The following is a 22168-nucleotide window of genomic DNA, read 5'->3' on the forward strand; positions in this document are numbered from 1 at the left end:
AGCTTTGTTCACATAAGCAATGGTTTAGCTATATTACAGAGGCATCCAATGCTAAACCAGCTTAGATATAAACCAGTATTATCAAGATGACTTGTCTTGATTACATATTCTAAAAATTGTGCTTCCAACTCAATTATTTTCAGCAAGCAACTTCGTAAATGTCAAACTGCCAGTTGACAATAAATGTATATGTTACAGCCTCATAGATGCATCTATTTAAGACATCACATTGCAAGTGAAGGGTCCCACATTCACCTTTTATATTTTTCATAATTAGGGGATTCAATCTCAACGTTACCTGGTGTAATCAACTTGTCATGAGAAGAAGCAACACAAACGAATCCTTGAAGAATATCCTAGTTCTTTAATGTATTTCAAATATTCAATTAGCACATCAGATTTAAATCAGGACAACCAAAATGGTCTTATCAACTGATAAAATTATCTGTACGCCTAAACTTTAAGTTTACCATGACATGTGCTATTTATTTTAGTAAACTTCTGGTTTACTATTGCATGAGATTTTATGTCATAAACTTTTGGTTTATAGTGATATGTGATCCCATCATGCTCGGGTAACGTATCACATACGTATTTCTTACCCGTAGTAACTTGAAGATATTCAATCTTCCAATCATTTGTAGTCTCAATATGATAACCATTTTTCTCGCTAGTAAACTTCAGTTTACTACAATTTATTTTCCAATCGTAGTAATTACGATCTAGGATAAACGGCGCTATCATATATAACCTCTTCAAGAGACTTCAATTTCATATATCTACTACTTCAAGAGTAGATTTCAAGAGTTCTACTGCTTCAGGAGTAGAATCCAGAGTCTTACTATTTCGTGAGTAAGTTGCAGAGTTTTACTACTTCAGGAGTAAATTTCAAAGCCTTACTACTTCAGGAGTAAAGCATAAAATATTCATAATATTTCTTCTCAAATAACTCTTCCGGAGGTCAGTCATGATATCTTCACAACCAAGTGCACGTCTGTATTGATAAGCTTTACAAAATATTATCACATTCACTTCAAGGAATAAATCTATATTTTTAGCTTTTATCAAAAGTTCTCATTCTTCAGGAATAGAACACAATCATTTGAATGTGCCTTAAGAATATCAAATCGTGATATCTTAAAACCTCTTTTAAGATATTTCTACTTCAGGAGCAATTCGAGGTATACATATGATGTAGAGATTTTTTGTCTAACAAATCTTCAATTGTTGCCACAACAATACATAGAAAATATTGTCACGTCTGGTGATCATATATTTCTTGCAAATGCTCATTTAGCCATTAAGGGATAAGAAATTAACATTATAATCCCTCTTAACATTATTGTTCTTTAGGAACAAATTTGAGGTATAAATGATCCAAAACCAATTAGGTTCCCATGGACCCGATAAATCCAACAACTTGTGATAGCCATATATACTCTTTGTGAGGCCATCCTTTTCATTAATAGCCACATATATTGATTTGCTCATAATTAAAGTCAAGTAATCAAATTTGAAGAATTCATACGAGATATAAACAAATATAGCAATAAGCTTACCTGAAACACTCGCATAAAGCTACGATGTTATCAATACTTACGGTTGCTACAATTTATCATCTCAACTGTAAGCCCAAGAAGTGCTCATGACTTTTTATGTCTTTGGAGTGATTCTCCTTTCTACCCTATTCACGAAATAGAAATCAATCTCAGAGTAAGTGCTCAAAATGACAGAGTCTTATGCTGATAATGTGTTATGAAATAATATTAAAAAGTACATAACAACAAAAGATATAGCCAAAGAAGCTGAGGGAGGGAGAGAGATTTTATTGCTCTTTCAATTGATGTACAAATAAACTGAATTGACTTCCTATTTATAAAAGAACTGAAGCTGCTCTGTAAGCTACTTCAAAGAAGCTGCTGTGTAAGCTACTTGCAAGCTGTCTGCTAGATTGTAAGCTTATCCATGAGATGCTACTTGCAAGTTGTTGTGTAAGCGACTTAGAAGCTGTCTGCTTGATTGTAAGCTTATCCATGAGAAGCTACTTGCAAGCTGCTGTGTAAGCTACTTGCAAGTTGTCTGCTTGGTTATAATCTTATCCAGGAAAATGTGTATTTGAATGGACATCCACAATTTAGTGTATTTATAACAGTAATTCTTATATAAAGTTGCATATAGATAAAAATTTAATTTTGACTATGCTACTTTGAGAAGGTTTTTTTTTTACTGCTTATAATGTCACATGTGAGATTTCAAAAGTTGAATGCATCTATAAGAATTCATAGTATATGTGCTCAAAACCAAAAAAGAAATCTAAGAATCTGTAATGTAGGTTCTCAACAGCCAAAACAATGAACTGTCAATCATGTCTTTTTTAGATGTCATTATGTTGTATATGTTGGAAATTTGGTGTTGGAGACTAACTTATCCTCCATCTTAAATACTTATTTTGGTGAATGATGGATAAATACAATTTCTTGTCTGTACGCTCGGTTATTGATAGAGTGAATAGATCTGTCATTTCTTGAAATCTCTCTTCTGATTCAAAATCGTAGTGTAACGTGTATCCACCCCTGTTTCAGTCATGAAATAAATCAAAAAATGGATTTTTGTTCAAGAATGAAATCTTATTGGAACTCTTTCTCTAGGGGATTGTTGTGTAACAAGCGCATAATGTCCACTGGAACGTCCATGGATCTTATCATCAACTTGATAAATTAATTGCAAGATCACCTGTGAAAATAAGTCAACAGATCTTAAATTGATTTATTCACTTGGTCTTGCTCATGCCACTTTTAATTAGTACTTTTAGAAATATTACTCTTCTGGTAACTTTTTTATTTCTTCTTGTTTATAAATAGGACGAAAGGAGAATTGTTTCATAGACAAAGGAATAGTCCGCGCAAGCGCGTTCCTACATCATCTATCGACTACAGTTTGTTTCTTTTCTATTGAAGGGGAGTGTTAGAACTAGAGCAACCCGTTATATGATCAGGATGTCATAGGTTCAAGTTATAAAAGCAACTTCTTGCAGAAATGTACGGTAAGAATTCATATAGAAGTGGCTGCAACATAATAGTATGTGACGAGTTCATCCCAATCTGTTATTTCCGACGTGGAACATAGATTTATGAGTGAAGATCCACTAAAATTTTAGCAAATATTTGATTTTTATTTTTAAAAGTACTATACGATCCCTCTGTCCCTATTTATGTGCATTGTTCAGATTTTTTAGAGTTAAATATTTTAATTTTGACTATGAATTCAGACATAGAATCTTTAAATTTTTAAAATAAATTCTGTAGTTTTGGAACTACATAAGTAGTTTCGGTCACAATAATGAATAATTTAAAATTTTGAAAGGCACATAAGCAAATAACGGTAAAAAAAGTTCGTTTAACTCTCAAAATTAAAAAATTATCACATAAATTGAAATGGACGGAATATGTGTAAAGTGCTATGAGCCTTATAAGTTAAATTTATGCAACTTTAAATCCTAGATTCATTGTTGATTGCGCACAATAGACCCAATATCCGGCCCATCCCAAACTTTATAGCGAGAGCTCAATACATGAAGCTTTATAGCTTTCTTGTTCATGCATAATTACAACAAATTCTAGAAGGCATGGAGAGATTGTCACGCGATTATGTAAGAGATTCAACCAAGCTGACCAAGATGTGATCTCGAGTTTCGCCATCTTGAACCCCAAATCCATCCCCAAATTGGTACATGACAAGCGCCATTCGTGCTTCATTTATCACATGCTTAACAAGTTTCCGATGTGATGTAGAAAGGGTATTGAAATGGTAATTGATCTTCTTCCAAGAATCCAAAATTATGCTTTCGATAAGCTCTCGGGCTACCTCCTCTGAGACATTTTCTTCTTGCATGTAACATAAAATTGATGAAGCGACATCACCTCTCTCTAGCTCTGCCTACATGATACAAATATTGTTAAAAGAACTAGCACAGATCAAGTGGTTGTGGGGGTGGGGGTGGGGTGGGGGTTGGGGGGTGGCGCTTTTATTTGAATAGAATGAAAAAGAAATGAGGTAGGAGTTTGAGATTTTACTGTTGAGGTACCTTTGTCATTGCAAAGTCGAATTATCACCGAGGTATGATAAATAATTTCTTTGCAATTTTTGCATAAATCAAGGGTTTCATTTGTTATTTCATTCGTCAGACCAAAAATCACATGACAGGAAAGTAATGGACCGGAGGAGGAGATCCACCCATTGTCAAGATACTCTTCAAGTGTTGGCATATGGCCTTTGTGATACCAGGTTGCTTCCACCAGCAAGGCTTTACAGAAGTTGACCCACTGAATTGTTGAAACATCAGAAGACTTTGGTCAAACATGCATGAAAAAACATAGGTACCGGAAAAATTTGACTTTTCCAAGTATAGCTTAATTTTTTATGTGACGACAAATTGGCTCTTTTAGGGATTGATGTGGTGCTCTTTTTCATCCTATAACATAAATAGGCGATAAATAATTATAAAATTGACAGAGAATACTAGTTTTAAGGCAGTAACCTAGCAACTTAGGTTGATACTCCTATATAGTATTTTGGAACCACGTTTCTTAAATTAGCTTAGGCTACATTATTGGTATTTTGCACCGCATAAGGCCCACTAATTCATGGAAACCCATGTACAAATTAAATGCACTAAAGAATCACATATGATGACTGTCGAGAAAATAAAACACAACTTTCGAAGAGAAATAGGGGACGAAATTGGACGCTTTATGCAAGCAAGAGATGAAATAGGAAAAAATCTTGTTAGTTTAGCAGATTGAGAAGGATCAGGAAGAAGGATTGAATTTCATTTTTTGGCAAAAAGACCAAAAGGTCCTTCTAATTCATGTGGACTTAAGATAGTATTAGGGACATTTTTGTGAATCAAAAAATGAATACATTGCTATCCTACAATCTTCATATTGTAGGTTAGCAAATATTGATTTCTTAACACCAGTTTTGGCTTTTAATTTAGGCACTTCAGTTTGGCCTATAAAGCATTAGAACATATGTTGTACTAGTATTTATGAAAGACTAATTTAGTACTAACCACTTGTTTCAGATAAGGTAATGCTGAAGGGCCACCCTTTTGTTGTTGAATTTCAACAGATATCTCTTCCATTGTATCATGCAATGTTCTGAAACAAATCTGCATTGTACTTCATTTGGATCCCACCTAAATGTGAAAAATCTCATTTTATGATTATTATGCATTTAAAAAGTAACTACTTAATTAATTTTAAATTGACATGTATTAGATGTTGTTAGTAGCTTATGAGGACCTACTTTTCTATGGCACGAGTGAATTGCTCCACGTCAGGTAATGAACCATAAATATCATAAACATCATCTATAATTAAAATTAATTGAATCACTTTGGTGAGCCATTTTCTCATGCTTCCATGTTGAGGCTCTGAGGTAACTCCAACAGCGTAAAAGAAGCTTTCTACTATCCTGTCCCTTGTAAAGCACAAATCTTCAACTATGCAAAGATTCCTCCACCATCTGTGTAATTCAAAATAAAAAAATCAGATTGGAAACGACAAGAAAGCTAGGTAACGCAGATTCAATGAAATAGTTAAGGCGAGCGCAAAGACATGACGGTTTTGAAAAATAAAAAGATGAGAATGAATTTAAGTAGTTATCATTTGACAGCTTTTAAATACCTTATCACATGTTTGAGATCTTTTTGGTGTGTGGCTTGAATAATATTGAAGTTAAGTTTTGCCAACTTCAACAACATTGGATTCGTGTAACACTCTAGTTCTTCTTGAGCATTAAGGTGTCTTCTAACATCGTACCATCTCACTCTCAATGCCAACGGATAGTACTTCAAGCTATTGCTCAAATATTCCTCATTAGTACTAAATCTGTCAACATTTGATGTAGATAAATTCTTGAGGTTTTTGGTTGAAAAAATTCTTTTGTCGTTTAGTAAGTTTTCATCATCCATGCTCAGATATGACCCTTCCAAAAGTTCCAGTAATGTTTTGATATCTGAGACTTTCTGTGTCATGAGTTTCCCTTTGCCAGCGAACAAGCCCTTTAACATATCTGTAGTACAACAACGGAAGTATATATAAGAGAATAAAAAGAGGAAAATAGGAGAAATGTCATTTTCCGTTGTAACATATTAAAAGTTAATTTCTCAATTGGCCATCCAATATTGTCTTTTTTTTCTCTGTACAAACCACTAAGCTAGCTTTAACGAAAAATAATTTGTCGCTTTAAAATCATTCTACTTGCTATAGTAGTGCTATTTTCCTCAATAGCGAATAGTGGAGGTATATAACCTCGGCAAATTGCAATTTCAACTTCCGTATATTATCAATTTTTTTGTATTGCTATTTTCCTCAATAGTGGAGCGACCTTTGTCTGATGGGTGTCAATTCGCTGAAAAGGTACACTTTATAGATAGGTATTTTGTTTATGTATACATATGCTATATGTTGAATTTCCTTAATTATTTCTTCGTGTGTTAATTAATTTCTTTATATTTTGACTTTCCTTGGTAAAAATCCTAACTCTTCCATTGATTTTTCTACAAAAGCCACAAAACTAAATTTGATAATTCCAACTTACCATTTTTACTAAAGTCACTTTTTTGTTTTTAATAAATAACGTTACAATTAGGGTACAAACTATACGGATCCTAGACGATGAATAGACACGTAATTAAGGGTGAATTATAGTAGTAATTAGTTGATAACCTTGTGAAGCATGGTAGCCATGTTCCCTGAGGAGCCTGAAGCACAATGCAGTAGCATAGAGATCCTCATCCGTTGAGCTTGAATAATTAGCACCACTGTTCATGCACTTAATTATCTTTTCCAAAGCTTCCTTCGTTTCAACCTCGAAGTAACTACTGAGGCCAAATTTGTCAATTCTATCAACAAGTTCCAGCAGGGCCAGTGGACTAACAGTGTTTGAAAAAGTGCAACTCACTTCCTTTTTCAGCTTCTTAGCTTCAACTTTGTACTTCTTTTTCTGCATGCACCAGCAATTATTAGTAATAAAATTTAAGAGATGATGATAAAAGTAGATTTTGATTAACGATAGGATTTGGAAAATACTCACAGAATATTCACTTGTAAGAGAAAGTAAATGATCATATTTCCATATGTTTGGTTTATAGGTAGAGATCCTCCTTTTAGGATTACTTTGCTTTTCTATGGTATGAAGATTTTGTGTCTGCATTGTGGAAAGAATGGTCATAACGTTTCTGCAAGCCATGATTTGAGATAGTGTCATATTGGCAAGCAGGGGCGGATCCACCCTTTGGGGTGGGGGTGACATGGCACCCCCTCGATTAATATTTTTTTTTATATACTTACGTTGCAATTTGCTTAAATTAGGTTAAATATTTGATCTTGTCATCCCCAATCGCAAATTAGACAAAGGTGTCACGGCTGGTAGACACAAGTTTGAATATACCTTTAACATTTTCCGATTCCCGTTTTTCTTTGCGCTTTTTACTTCATTTGTACCGGTAATTCCCTTTTCGGCCCTCCCAATTTTCTATTTATCTTTTATTAGTTATATTGCCATTCCTCTTTTCTATTATTTTATCTGTGATCTTTAGCGAGAACACACAAATAGAAACTTCAAAATCTTAAATTAAGCATTTTTCTTAATCTCAAATCTGTGAGTATTTAATTCGAAAAACTTGGGTTTCAATGGGAATTTTGGATTGAGATGAAAATTCATTTTTTTTTTAATAATTTCTTTTGTTTACTACTTTGTCCGTCCATGTTTACTTGTCTATATTTGACTTGGGACACTCTTAATAAGCAATAAATAAAATGAGAAATGAATTGGAGTACTTACTAATAAGGGTAAAATAGATATAAAATGGTAAATTATGTCTTGGTTTTTCAAACTATATAACTTACAAGTAAAAGTGGACATATAATTTTATTATAATGGACAAAGAAAAATGGACGGAGGGAGTGTATTATAAAAATTTATGCTATTCTATAATTGTTAAATTTAATTTAAATCACTCTACTACTTAAATTGTGATGGAAAGTTCGTAAGCACTGCTTAGAAAAAACATGAAATTTATGATTTATTATTGAGAACTTGTAGTTTATCTAATTCTACATTTAACTTGTAGTTTATCTAATTCTACATTTATGAGGTGTATTTACATATTGAAGAGTTTTTCTATTATTTTTCTTATTTTGATTGGTGTAATTCCCTTATTGAAGATGTTATTTTACTTGTGCAAATTCATTTTTTAATATACATAAGAGATGCAAGTTCCTCGGTGAAAATGTTGATTTTACTTCTGTTGTTAATGGGTGTTAATGAGTGTGATTCCTTGTTTAAGATGCTAATTATGTTCGTTTCTTGATTTTTGAGATGTAATTTTCATATTTGCAAATAAAAAAAACCCTATTAAGTTGACCCGAATAAATTAAAAAGAGATGGACCCGACCCAAATACACGTTCCTAACAAGATGTACATTGAAAAAAATTGTGGCGCCCGCCACCTTCAAATCCTAGATCCGCCTCTGTTGGCAGGTACATAGGATATATATATATATATATATATATATATATATATATATATATATATATATATATATATATATATATATATATATATATAAGATTCAAATAGATTCGTACACAATAAACAACTGCGATGAGGTCTTTCGACATTTTTCTCATGAATCTCAATATATGCCTAAAAAAATAAAAATAACCATCACTTAGTCAATCATTTTAACATTAAAGTAGAAATGCTAAATTACTAACAACCACGATAGTGATAGATATGTAACAAAAGAAATTACACTTGGACCATTAAAAGACAAAAACATATAAAGAGCTGTAGAATTTTAAAAATAAGAAAAGAAAAATGTTCAGCAGTGTTCTTGGAATTATAACGTTTATTGTATTTTGTGGTCCATCTCTGCGGTGCATCCTTACTCGAAGGCTAGCTTAAGTGACGAAAGTGAATCTCTTTTGTATCAACTTTTAATTCAGCATCATAACTTACCGAAAAATCAACGGCAATGGTCAATTATGTTCTTGAACTATGCCAAATAGAACTGATAATTCACTGATCGCTAATAGTTGGCCATAGGGATTAATATGTTTTCACCTCCATTAAAAGTTAAGTACTAACTATGCTCTTATTTTCAAATGGCAGAAGCTTAACACGCGGTGATGTCATGTGTCCTGCAATTAAAATTATTTTCAAATTTCCAAATGTTTGGTTTATAGGTGGAAATTCTCTTTTCATGATGACTTTGTTTTTTTATAGTGTGAAGTTTCTGTGTCTGCATGGTAGAAAAAATGGACATAATGTTTCTGCAAGCCATGGTTTGAGATAGTATAATATTGGAAGGTGTAGAAGATATATATACGAACAGTTGTGAGAACAAATACATAAACCACAATTTTTTTTATTAATGTCTTCATATATAAGTAACACATATAACTAGGTGATTATATTGCTTCCCATCTATCTAAACTTTGGTGTACAGATTTATATGGTGAGAGGTAGCAGGTATTCCATGAAATTAGTCGAGGTGTGCACAAGCTGACCAAGATATCACGATTACGAAAAAAAAAAAAAAGTAAGAAGGAGAAAGAAAAAAGAACAAAAATGAAATTGGACTCCTTAAATTCGAAAACCAACTAAAACATACAAAAAAGTTGTAAAGGATGCAAGATGAGAAAATTATTGTTTGGACTTGGAAATATTAACAAATTTTCCATTTTTCTGGTCGAGAGAGGAAAAACGTTTCCTGCTTTTCAGATATATAAAAAAAAATGTTTTACGTTTTCTAGAAGTACTGTTTAACTCTATATATCGATTAGTACATTCAAGGAGTGTTTTACTAAAAGGCCACTCTCAACACTTATTTTGACAAAAGACCATAAGTCTCAAAGAATTGGCTAAAGGGCCACCAATTTATGACATCATCAAATAAAGTCTCCCATGTTGTCACCCCTATACCCAAAGTTTAAAAAAATACAAATCAGCCCTGAACCATCAACATTTAATTACCCCAATTTAGCATCCCAATTTTATTTGTTCCCTCCCTCCAAAAGCTGGTTTCTCCCCATTTCTGCACTTTTCCGATCCCGTTTCCTGCCAAATTTCTGGCTTTTCATCTGAAAATCAGTCCCAAAAGACGGATTTCTTCCCCACTTTCAGTCATTGTAACTTAAATCTCTTAGAAATCATTGAAAATAACCTCGAATTATTTTCACCATTGTTGTCAAAGATCAATTATCAGGTGCCAATACCGTCCGCGTCTACTGGTAGTGGATTTTTTTCTAATCCTCTTGTGGAGTCAATTCTCCATTAAAAGAGTCGTATCCCTGCTGTTTTTTTGGTCTGAATCTGGTACTGTTCTAAGTCTAGGCATCGACCAATTATATATTTGGATCATGTGTATAATGGATGGGGACTCTAATACGGTGTAATCAAGTGTTAATATACTGTTAAAATAGCATTAAGTCTTTTTATTTATTTTATTTGATTTAATTATAGCCTTTTTAGGCAAATATTTGGTGATTAAGAACCATTACGATGGGGACTCTAATAATAATAATCAAGTGTTAATATAGTGTTAAAATAGCATCAAGCCTTTTTATTTATTTTATTTTACTTTATTTAATTATAGCCTTTTTAGGCAAATAGTGGCCTTGTTTATATATCAACTGCTATTTGGATTTAGGATGTATGATGAATTATTAAGAATATGAAGCAAATTTTATTTATATGAGTTTGCGCATAAATCTTAGTCATAGTCTGTAATAATAATCACGTCTATAATAAACATTCAATACATACTCATAATCGATAATCATAAAGATTAACTCAAGTCTATAATAAACAAAAGCACATTCAAATCCACAAAGCAACAACACAGTTAAATAACCTTGTCATAAATTACCACTTACAAAAATTTGCCCGTCCAAATTCACAAGGCAACAACAGAGTTGTCATAAATTGTCTGTTAAAGTAAAAAACAGTTAAAACTAAGCAATAAAATTGTTTGTTATGAACCACATGACGAAGAACTAGGCCTATGCACGAATTGGTTCGGTTCGGTTTTGGCCATCATCGAATTGAAATTTCGAATTTCGAAAATTCTCACCCAAACCGATCCATTCTAGGTTCAATTCGATTCGTTTTTTATTATTTCGGTTCGGTTACACAAATCGATTTGTTTGGTTTATTCGAAATTTAAACAAGTAACTATTTCATTTCAGTTTCAGGGTAAACATAACAAAAAAATAATGAGATCCTAAATTTGAAACCTTATAACCAAGAAAAAACCATAAACTTGCAAGCATAATAGCATATAAATAGCAAAACAAGAGTTTGATAACTTGTGCAAGCATACAAATCCGCCAACACCACATTACATATACCAAATTAGTCATATTAGTCACTAGTGGCATATAAATGCGGTTTGTTCGGATCGGTTCGATTGATAATTGAAGCCAACCGTATCCGAACCGTTAAACCGTAATATTTTACAATTGCATTTGTAAATCGAAATCGAATTGTATTATCCAAATTGAATTATCCGAATTGTTTCAAATCGGTTTGGAAATTCGGATTGAACCGATTTGTGCACAGGCCTACGAAGAACCGCATAGTGCACCAACATTCCATTGAATCTATTGAAGTGTTCTGATATTTTTCTTAAGTGACCAAAACAGGAATGCCTGAACATTTTCCTAAGTTTATGATCTTTTATCAATGTTTTAAAATCAACAAGCAATGTCAGCCTACTCATAATCCAAACTTTTGCTGGAAACGATTCGTAATCATCCAGCCAATTGATCAGACCATACTTGTCGACGTCAATTGTCCTTGCACAATATGGCACTGATAAGGGATCAGCATTTTCATCACCACCAGACTCCTCAGAAACATGGGGATCATCTCTTTCACCTTCCTCGACACTATACACATCATTATTCTCCTCCAAGTACGCTTCATTTTTAGGTTCTACAGTTTTTCTTCTTTTACCTTCTCGATTAACTTCTCTAGTTCTAACCATTTTTTATAATCTATATACAAACAACACAGTGACGTTGATCAACCACGACAAACAAACAAGAATAATCGACCAAAAGTCTATTAATAGACCATACTTTACAAAAAGCAAAAACAGAAAACAAAGATCGAAACAAGCAAAATAAGTAGAAATAACACATATTTCTAGCAAAATGGAGCTCTAAATGCTCTGGAGGAGTTGCTAAATTAAAGAAAATTCCTGGAATGGAAGGTAGGAGCGTTACCAAGATTGGGGGAGAGGGAGAATTCTGATGGAAAGTTCAGTTTGGTTTAGAGCGGGAGTTGGAAGAAGTGGGGAGAGAGAAGGGATTTTGTATATTTTAATAATAAGTGAAATAAGGGATTTTGTGAGCTAAAAAGAATTTTCACTTGAGTTTCAAGCTCATCTTCAGTATTTTTTTTTAAATCAAACCAATATATAACCAAACTTTGTTTTGAATAATATATATTAAAAAAGGGGGAAAAAGTTCTACTGACAAATGACTGGTGAGTGCTGGGTGTACAAGTAAACGAATTTGCTCTAAGACCAATCCTTTTGTTTCTAAACCTTGCGGTCTTTAATTAAATCAGGAGAAAAAAAAGCATTCAAATGTGAAACATCGTAAACGATTTATACGAACCTCAAAATTGATTTGAAAAAGGCTTTTGATCGACTTGAATGGTTTTCATTAATTTTACCATTACTTATTTCAAATATTGAGAAATCTTATCAAGCCTATCATGTCTTGAATTTCTACTAACAACATTTCCATACTCTTCAATGGTTCTCCAACAAACTTCTTGCAACCATCCAGAGGAATACAAGGAGATTTGCTATCTCCGTACATCTTTATCATGTGCATGAAAGTTCTATCACACAATATTCAAGAGCCCGCAATTTTTTTTAACTCAAAAATTGTCTAAAGTTTCCAAAATACCCTACTAAAAAAAAAACCAAACTATCTTCTGCGCACAAAACTTGTGCGCAATGGTAGTTTGGTAAAATTCCCATGCCTTTATTCTTTTGAATAGTTTTGAAATTCACGTGTTTTCCGTACTTTGACCAAAGATTAGTCATATCTAAAAACGCCGGAATATCAATATAATATATAGAACCTGATATCTTTTTCTGTGAACAATAATGTAGGCTCAGCGTATCAAGTATACCTCTATGTTTGGATCGTCATTTCAGGGGTTGTAAAGTTCCCCAAATTAAGTTTTGTTTGTTTGGAAACCTGTTATCTTTAGGTTTAAGTGTTTTATTTTACAGGGTTTTGATTAATTTAGGACATTGCACGAGTTACTATTAAACAATCATAAAAACTAAGAAAACTAATTATCATTAAGAAAATAATACCAAAAAAAATATAATATTAACATAAAATGTAAATTTTATTTACAAATATACAATCTCCATCCCCCTAAGTCCCACATGTGGGAGGCTTTAGAATAACCTTAGGTCTAAGGCGAACCCCACCACTCTCACCATCATCTCCATCCCCCCTCTTTCTCTTAATATGTGCACGCTCTATGGCGTGATCATCCTGCGTTTCCTTCCTAGAGGGCTTGCTCAAAACATGCTTCCTATGGGAGACGACGATGGCCGAAATGTGATCTTCAGGAGATGACTCTATCGAAGTAGGAGAGGGATCCACAGGCACAGAAGAATGTACCTGAAATAATATATAATCAATTTAGTTTATTTTTATGCTAAACTAAACATAAAATAACATACAAATAATTAACTTAATACATTATTTTATTGTAAAAAATCAAACCTGTATGTCGATGGGCTTCTGAGATGGCTGGCTTGAGGGATCCTTAGAGGGCTCATGAGCCGGCTCCTCAGCTGTCTCCTCAGTGGGCCCCGAAGCCGGAGATATAGATGGTGCTGGAGCAGGAGACGGGTCCACAGGCAGAAGGATAAACCTGAAATAATAAATAAACAATATAGTTTAGTTTTATGCGACACTAAACATATAATAACATATAAACAATTAACTTAATACATTATTTAATTGTAAAAATTCAAACCTGTGTGTCGACAGGCTCCTGAGATGGTTGGCTAGAGGACTCCTGAGATGGCTCCTCAGCGGGCGCCTGAGCGGGCTCTGGAGCCTGAGACATGTCGAAATCCTCGAATAAGAAATCGAAGTCCAGCTCCGTACCACCCCGTAGATCACGAGCTGGCCGCTCACCTTGTGGATGACGAACTGACGGTTGTGCAGGCGATGGCCAAAACATGTGACCTGAAAATAAATTTAGCATATATACAGGTGTCGATAGGATCTCTGAAGTCGACGGAGGCTGCTGGGTTAGAGCTGGGCCTGGTATATGGTCGTTAGGCTCATCTACTAGACCACGACCCCCTCTGGCCCCACACCTTCTGTGACCAGCCTCTCTGGCCCTACTACCTCGGCCACCAACCCCTCTGGCCCTACTACCTTGGCTACCAGCCCCTCTGGCCCAACCACGACCATCCGCTGCCTGATGCGGGACCTCAAGAGCAGGCTCGTCGACAAGTCCGAGCTCCTGCGCTTGCTGCATACCACCCTCGGCTGGCTGAACCATCCGCACTGTATATCCTGCTGTCTCCGGGGAATCCATATGGTCCATGCTCTCCTATTGCATCCCCTGTACGGTCCGTAGCTGCATTTGTTTGCAAATATGATTGAATAAATTTGTAACTTAATACATAAAACGATTAATTAAGTTTAAGACTAATAAAACTTACCAACGCCTCATACTATCCTGAGAAAGCTGTATATCCTCGACCATCTACACGAGGCCTCGCGGAGTTTCCAATCAAGCTGCGAGTGATCCGAGCGTACCACTGTATGTATGTCTGGACCGGAGTCGTATGTCCGACCACCGCTAGCGTACCCACCCTCTGATCGCAACGGTGGACATGGAGCTGCATAAAGGCCCGCTATGCATCGGTGTCGGCCATACGCTAGTCTCGCGTGTAATGGTCGTGCTCCCAAGTCGGCTGCTCAGGTAAATTCTGTACATGGCCAAATTGTCGTAAGACGCGGTCGGGCGCATGCTCCTCAACGATGTCCATATGTATCAACGGACACCGCGACCTCCACGAGGGCTCACCAGCCCTACAAAATGCCGGTAGCTGATCGAAAAGCTGATCATACGGTGTCCATATAAAAGCCTATAAAAATAATTGAATTAGTTAACAATAAAAGGCTAAAATAGTAAAAAAAAAAAAAAAAAACATACTAATGTTAAATCAAAAAAACTTACCGTGTCCGACGTGATACGATCTAACTGATCCCTGAACGGGAGAATACTGTGGTGCGTATCTGCATCTTGGATAACGCTTCCTCTCGTCAATCTCCGCGCGTATGACATCGCCTCAACAATATAATCAGTCGTCGTTTCAAAAAGCTATTTTTAGAATAAAATTACACACACTTAAATATGATACTTGGAGGAGCGGGAAAAATGCAGCGATATCGGTCCTCACGCCAATAGACGCTCAACAGAATCCACGATACATGAAAGCCCGAACAGCAGCGCCCCAACTGTAACATCCCAACTCGTCCAGATGCTCCAGAAAGGGAAAATACCTCGTGCTCACATGCGAACCCGATCTGTTAGGGAACAGAAAGCCCCCAAATATGACGAGAAGGTACAGACGAGCACGTCGGTCAACATCAACCTGAGGTGTGTCCTCTGTAATCGGATGCGGCATGTCTATGAGGCGCAAGTGCTTGAAGAGGGAAGAGATCAACAACCGACTATGTCCCCATTTATGACCCTCCTGAGGCGCGAAACCAGTGAGCCTGGTCAACTCCTGCCGATACGACGACATCTGCTGGGGCTTCTCAATATACAAAGCACATCCATCGACCTGGAGACCGTAAAAGGACCTCCACGTCCTGAAGGGTGATGGTGGCCTCACCAGTGCGGAGATGAAATATATGGGTCTCCGGTTGCCATCGCTCAATCATGGCAGTCACAAGAGCCCTATCATGCTGTACGTGACCAGCAATGACGCAACGGTAGATACTGCCCCGATATAGTATCTCTAAGATATGAGGATGTAGGGGCCCAGCTACTAAAATATTCCATGCTTGCTCCTGTCACGACTCAATTTCACTGAATCGCGCGGGTACCTACCCTTCCTACCTCTGTAGGCGAACACTTAACTCAACATCTACGAATAATAGAAAATAACGGAAGAAAGTAAAATAACGTAAGTCTCGCAAATATAATGTAATATTAACAAGTGCGGAAGTAAATGAAATCCACCCCGGTATCGGGTCTGGTCATACAAGAGCATCTAAATCCAAGTACTAAAAGTCTGAATAATGATACATAAGTAGTCTCAAATCATGTCTCAGAATGGAAAGCAAGACATAAGAAATAGAAGAGTCTTCAAGGTCAGCAGATGCTATGCTTACCCTAGGAAACTCGAATGGAAGCTGAAGAGTCGATCAACTACGGATCAGAGAAGTAGATCCGACCTGGTACCCTGCATTCATAAAAGAATGCAGCAAGTGCAGGTCAGTACAAACCATAGTACTGGTAGGCATCATTGGACGACTAAGCATAGTTAACACCATTTAGAACATAAAGCAGATAAGCAAATAAACCAGCCAAGCATGAGACAATATAATCACAACCGAGTATCCGTCATCACCTATGTAAGCATCTAAACCCTAATATGATAAGTCTGAGTATATCCGATCCAATCCAATAACCACAATAGAATCGACACAATCCAATCATCACAACAGAAACATCACAATCCAATCATCACCACACCTCAATTAAGTAATAATGCAATGCAGTGCAATAATGGTATGAATGTGATGTCGTGCCATACAAATGAGGTGTACACATGTACTCCGGATGGAAATATCAATGTCGCAGTAGCACAACCCAGTGTGACTCGCGAAGTCTAAGTGCCACCCGTCTTGGATTTTTGCCCAACAGATAGACGGGACCCTGGCTAATTGCTCACAGGGGGAATCTCACCGGCACCACCCTGGGGGACCCGATGAGTCCATGCACTAACAATGATTCTGGGATAACATCGGAATCAACATGCAACAACGATGCCCGAAATAGCTCATCGGACATTGGCCTCCTCACAGTCACTCAAATAAAAGAGTCTATCAATTATCAGTTTCACACAATCAATGATTCCGGAATTGAATCTCGGACATCGGCCTTCTCACAATCACTCAAGTAAAAATGTTCATCAAATATCAGTTTCATAAAATCAACAATTCTGGAATGGATCTTCGGACATCGGTCTTTTCATAATCACTCAAGTAAAAGAGTTTATCAAATATCAGTTTCACTTAATCAACGATACCAGATCATCACCGGGTATCGGTCATGCATGAATATGAGAGAATGCATGCAATACATATGTCAATCATCAACAATGAGTTTTAATATCACAAATACCACAACGAGGTATGCCAACAACGTATCGCCTCACAATACCACAGTGGATACGCCAACATATATCAATAACTCAAGTACCAACAGTGGGTATGCCAACATATATCAAGCACAAATACTAACAATGGTATGTCCATTCTATCCAAATCAGGACGACAAGAAGGACTCGATATCTATCAACTACACATGGCATCAAGCCAACACAATTAACCAACCAAACACACATAACGGGGTGGCTAGTCCCAACACACATCAGGGCCCAACCTAAGGAAATATCCATCCAAACATCATACCTGAAGGTTCACATATTGTCTCTGACCTCATAATCTAAATATGTAATTAACTATACTAAGTCTAATCAAAAGTAAACCATAACCTACCTGGACTGCCGAACCGCAACACCAACAAGTCACTATTTTGCCTTGCCCTTCCTCTGAAGCTCAGAACCAAAGTAGTATAAGCATAATCGAATTCTAAATTAGAAATCATGGAGAAGGATACTAATATTGCTATGATATCAATTAGGTCCATTTTAACCCTAGAAATTAGAGAAATGGGCCCTCAAGGGCAAAACGGAAAATTCGCGGGCAAAATACCAAATTAAGTACTAGGTGATCATAACCCAACCACTAATTGTTGATTTAAATCAAGGATTGGCCTAAATCTGATTCCAAGTAAAAAAACCCCAAATTGGGTATAAATCCTAAGTCTCCAAATCCAAAATTCAATATTAAAAGTGGAAGATACTTGATTAATCAGCTTAGATTAGTCAATATCTAACATGACCGTCACCAATTTATCATTAATAATCTAGGGAGATGTTCTTTCAAAACCCTCTCTCAAATTCCATCCCTAAGAGATTGTTAAAAGGCAGGGGAAAATCTAAGATGATTGTGATTAAGGAAGAGTAAAGAATTGAGCAAGTTTTACCTCCAAGAATTTCTTCAAATTATCTCCAAGAACAGTTTCTACAAGCTCCAATATCGAGATAGGAAATAATGAGGGTCTATGACTTATTTAAGACACATCCAATATCAGTGGTAATTGTCACGACCCAGCTAGGGGACGCGACGGGTACCCGGGGCTAACCACCGAGCACCACTCGTGCTATCATTTCCTCAACCCATTCTATGATCATTCATCGATTTCCTACTAACTTTAAAAGAGACTGCCTCTCATAATAAGAAGTACGGCTTTAATACAAGAACATAATTCAATATACTTATTTACATGCATACTACCCACATTGTGGAACCACATAACCCACATCTAGTACCTACGAGCCTCTATTGAGTGGCATACACGATATATATATGTACACAAAAGAATCCACAAATTAGCACCTCCGGAAGATGGAGTGCTCATCGGTTCAGCTGGTAACTCCTATTAGTCTGGATCGCTTCCCTGTCTACCTGTGGGCATGAACACATCATCCAAAAAAAGAAAAGGATGTCAGTACGAGCATTGTACTGAGTATGTGAGGCATACATCAAGAAATAAAGTAAGAATGAGGAAGTAAAGTAAAACAAGAGGATAACCGATAACTGCTTGCCTCTTAAGGCGGAGCCATGCATGCGTAATAGTACTTTGCTGCGGAACGCGCAGCCCGATCCATATGTCAATACAATGTTAGTGCCGAGGAACGTACGACCCGATCCATAAATAAAAATATGTTAGTGCCGAGGAACGTTCGGCCCGATCCATAACCCGCATATCCCGCGTCCGGGCATCCCGCGTCCCGGCATCCCGCGTCCGGGATGGAATCATGATATGCCAGCTGATCAGGTGGCTATGCGTCTATAGCGCCTCACCTTCTCCATGTCCCCTGAAAACATACTTATATATATATATATATATACTCATATAGCATACATAGCATGCATGAGAGCCCAAGGAAAGGCCATGATTCTGTCGGAGTGACGTAAGGTCGGTAGCCTCCGATCATATTATGGAATACTCATCATAGCTTTGCCTCACCATGAAGGAACAACTATTGTAAGGCGAGACTATCAATGAAGAGTAGCATTAGAAGAACCTAGAATAAAATCATGAATCTCACAAGGTGTCAGTTCATATGCTTTGGAGTCTTTAAAAATAGTCAACATCCGTGAATAAAATTGAGAAATTAAGAAATAGCTCAACATTCCTATATCTTCATTGAAATCATGATTTGGAACCTTTAGCATGAAATCGTTCTCATCGTAGTCATCATAAAAAAAAAGACATTATCATATTTGCCATCGTTGTCATTGTGATAAAATATGTTCATCATTGTCGTCACAAGAGCTTACAAAATCACAAACCATTGCTTGGAAGGATACAGGTATTTGGAAGACATTTACGGGTTATCAAGAAAGGAATCATGCGTTGGAATTATAGAACTCTAACTTTATTGAAAACAAGGAGGTCATGGAAGAATTTATGAAATCGTAACATAAGATTCATGCCTTTGAAAGAAGGGAATGAGCCTCAACATACCTTTGCCGTTTACTATTCTTATCGCTTGATCGTTCTCCCTTACCGCACTTGTACATATACCTTCAAGAAGATTCGTAACGGCGTTAGCGAAATAATTATAAAAGCGGACTACTATTTCTAAGGAAAATTGGGTAGCATTTCCTTTGTTTCTACCACGTTTCCCATATTCTATTTTAGCTCCCAAACATATGCAACAATATCCACAATATAGAAATCAGCAATCATCATTTACATATGTTTAGCAAAATCCACCAATTTCCTCTAATTTCTCCACATTTAGTGGTCTTAGCTAATCGTCACATTTTCTCGTACATCACACTTATTTCGTAGTCTAAACATCATTTATAATGTATTCATAATCATATCATATCAACTTTCATGATTTCCATCCGACTACCACTCAATTGTGACACTTCACATTCTTTCAAAACCCATTTTCCATGTTATTTCTATATCTCAAGCATCTTAGCCTTCCAATACCTTAAACAACATAATGAGATCATGAAACATACCTTAGATGATGATGGGACAAACTTAGAGTGGAATCCTTCCTTTTGCACCAAAACCCTACTTCACCTTTCTTGGAATTTCTTGGTTTAGATGACCTTTTGATGTGTTCTTACACTTGATTTCATGAATTTAGTGGTGTTGATCTTGATGTTCCCTTTGATTCTCTTGAATTCTTGTGGAGGAATTATTTGAAATGTTCCAGAGGTCTCTTGAAGTGTATGGATGAAAAATGAAGTGAAATGAGGCTTAAGTCCTTTTTAATAATCACAAAATCTGATGTTTAATGAACCTTCGTCGGGGTGAACAGTGGTAGTATATCGCAGTTTACGGACCGTATTGTGGTTTACGGTCCGTCCTCCGCGATCGTTTTTAAACATTTCAAAAACAGAAAGTTTGGCTAAGGGACATGGCACTTTACGACCGAGGTTTACGGTCCGTAAACCAGTTTAGGGGCCGTCCTCCAAGTCGTGTTTAACCATCTTCACAATTTACAGAAGGTTGAGATTGTTGACAGGCTGGAGGACGATTGCACTATACGGTCCGTAAATCACTTTACGGGTCGTATTGTGCTATACGACCACTGAGCTGAGTGATTTTCTGCAACTTCTTATTTTCAAAATTCATGAATCACCACCCCTTACTTAGTATAATACCACACACCCATACCCTTCGTTGGTCTATTCCTTGTACATGTACGGGGATTTTTCCGAGGTGTAACAGTAATGACTAAAAGTCATTGACCGCTCCAATGGTGTCGCTGCCGCGGTGCTGGTGCTCGCTTTCAAACACCAGAAACTTAACCCAAGATTTCCTTCTGATCTGATTTTTTGACTAATTCTTGAGGCCATCTGATCACATACCAGACACATAGTCCCACATAAAAACGCTCTACGAACGCACCTATGGCCTCGGAATTCCTAACGGAGGTGTCGTTGATCAAGTCAACCCCCGATGCCTTAATTCCAAATTTCCCTCCCAAGTCCCGAAATGCACTCAAGTGCATTGGGAACCGAACCAATTACACATACAGGTTCTAAATGACCATCCAGACCTCTCGGAATCGACGAAATTTCAAAAAAGGTTCGTTTGCCCAAAAGTCAACTTTTGGTCAACCATTTTTCACTTTAAACTTATATTTTTACCCAAGTTGCCCGAATCTGGTCTAGACACCTCGAAAAGTGTGTTAACGTTCCCTTAGGATCAAAAGTGAGCTAATCATTGCTCGGGAACGGGCAAAAAGTCGAAAAGACTATAACGGCCAAACGGGTCGTTACTGCTCTACAACCCTAGGACGGACCACGGGGGTAAGATCTACATCTGAATCCCATACTAGTTGGGACCTATGTTGTTGTTTTAGGTGAAGCACCTCTGGCTGGAGGGGCTCCAGATGAAGGGGGCGGGATCTATGGAGGTGTTGTATCTGTTTTACGCATTTTTAATTAACCATTAACATGTACTATTAATTATGTAATCTTTAATCGAAAAATTATAGCTCCACTCACTGGTCATTCTGAGACCGAATATGCAACCGCATACCAGACTTTGCGGTGCCGCATACTGAACACATATTCAGCTCTTTTCCTTCTTTTTACGCCATTTTGTCCTTTTTGTGCCCTGGACTCTATGCACCTGAAATAATAGCAATACACACCAAGAATAGCCTCATATTATAGATTAAAAACACAAAAACCAAAG

General features: G+C 36.5%; 1 protein-coding gene across 1 annotated transcript; it reads right to left on the reverse strand.

The window, feature by feature from the left end:
• Positions 1 to 5294: 5294 nt before the first annotated feature.
• On the reverse strand, positions 5295 to 12059 carry LOC132624614 (alpha-farnesene synthase-like). The gene is made up of 5 exons (XM_060339367.1): positions 11646 to 12059; positions 7099 to 7212; positions 6732 to 7008; positions 5688 to 6075; positions 5295 to 5526 (listed from the first exon to the last, which is right to left on the reverse strand). Exons 1-5 carry the CDS (start codon positions 12057 to 12059, stop codon positions 5304 to 5306), a joined length of 1416 nt encoding a protein of 471 aa, XP_060195350.1. The 3' UTR covers positions 5295 to 5303.
• Positions 12060 to 22168: the final 10109 nt, after the last annotated feature.

The sequence above is a fragment of the Lycium barbarum genome, chromosome 12, assembly GCF_019175385.1.
Source record: "Lycium barbarum isolate Lr01 chromosome 12, ASM1917538v2, whole genome shotgun sequence".
In the NCBI taxonomy this organism is placed as follows: domain Eukaryota; kingdom Viridiplantae; phylum Streptophyta; class Magnoliopsida; order Solanales; family Solanaceae; genus Lycium; species Lycium barbarum.

Bases quoted from the DNA above. Each gene is read 5' to 3' on its own strand.
- LOC132624614 (XM_060339367.1), bottom strand. From the start codon at position 12,059: ATGGTTAGAACTAGAGAAGTTAATCGAGAAGGTAAAAGAAGAAAAACT. The intron at 7,009-7,098 runs GTGAGTATTTTC...TGGTGCATGCAG, and splicing joins CTCTTACAAGTGAATATTCT to AAAAAGAAGTACAAAGTTGA. The intron at 6,076-6,731 runs GTTATCAACTAA...GTTGTACTACAG, and splicing joins TGGCTACCATGCTTCACAAG to ATATGTTAAAGGGCTTGTTC.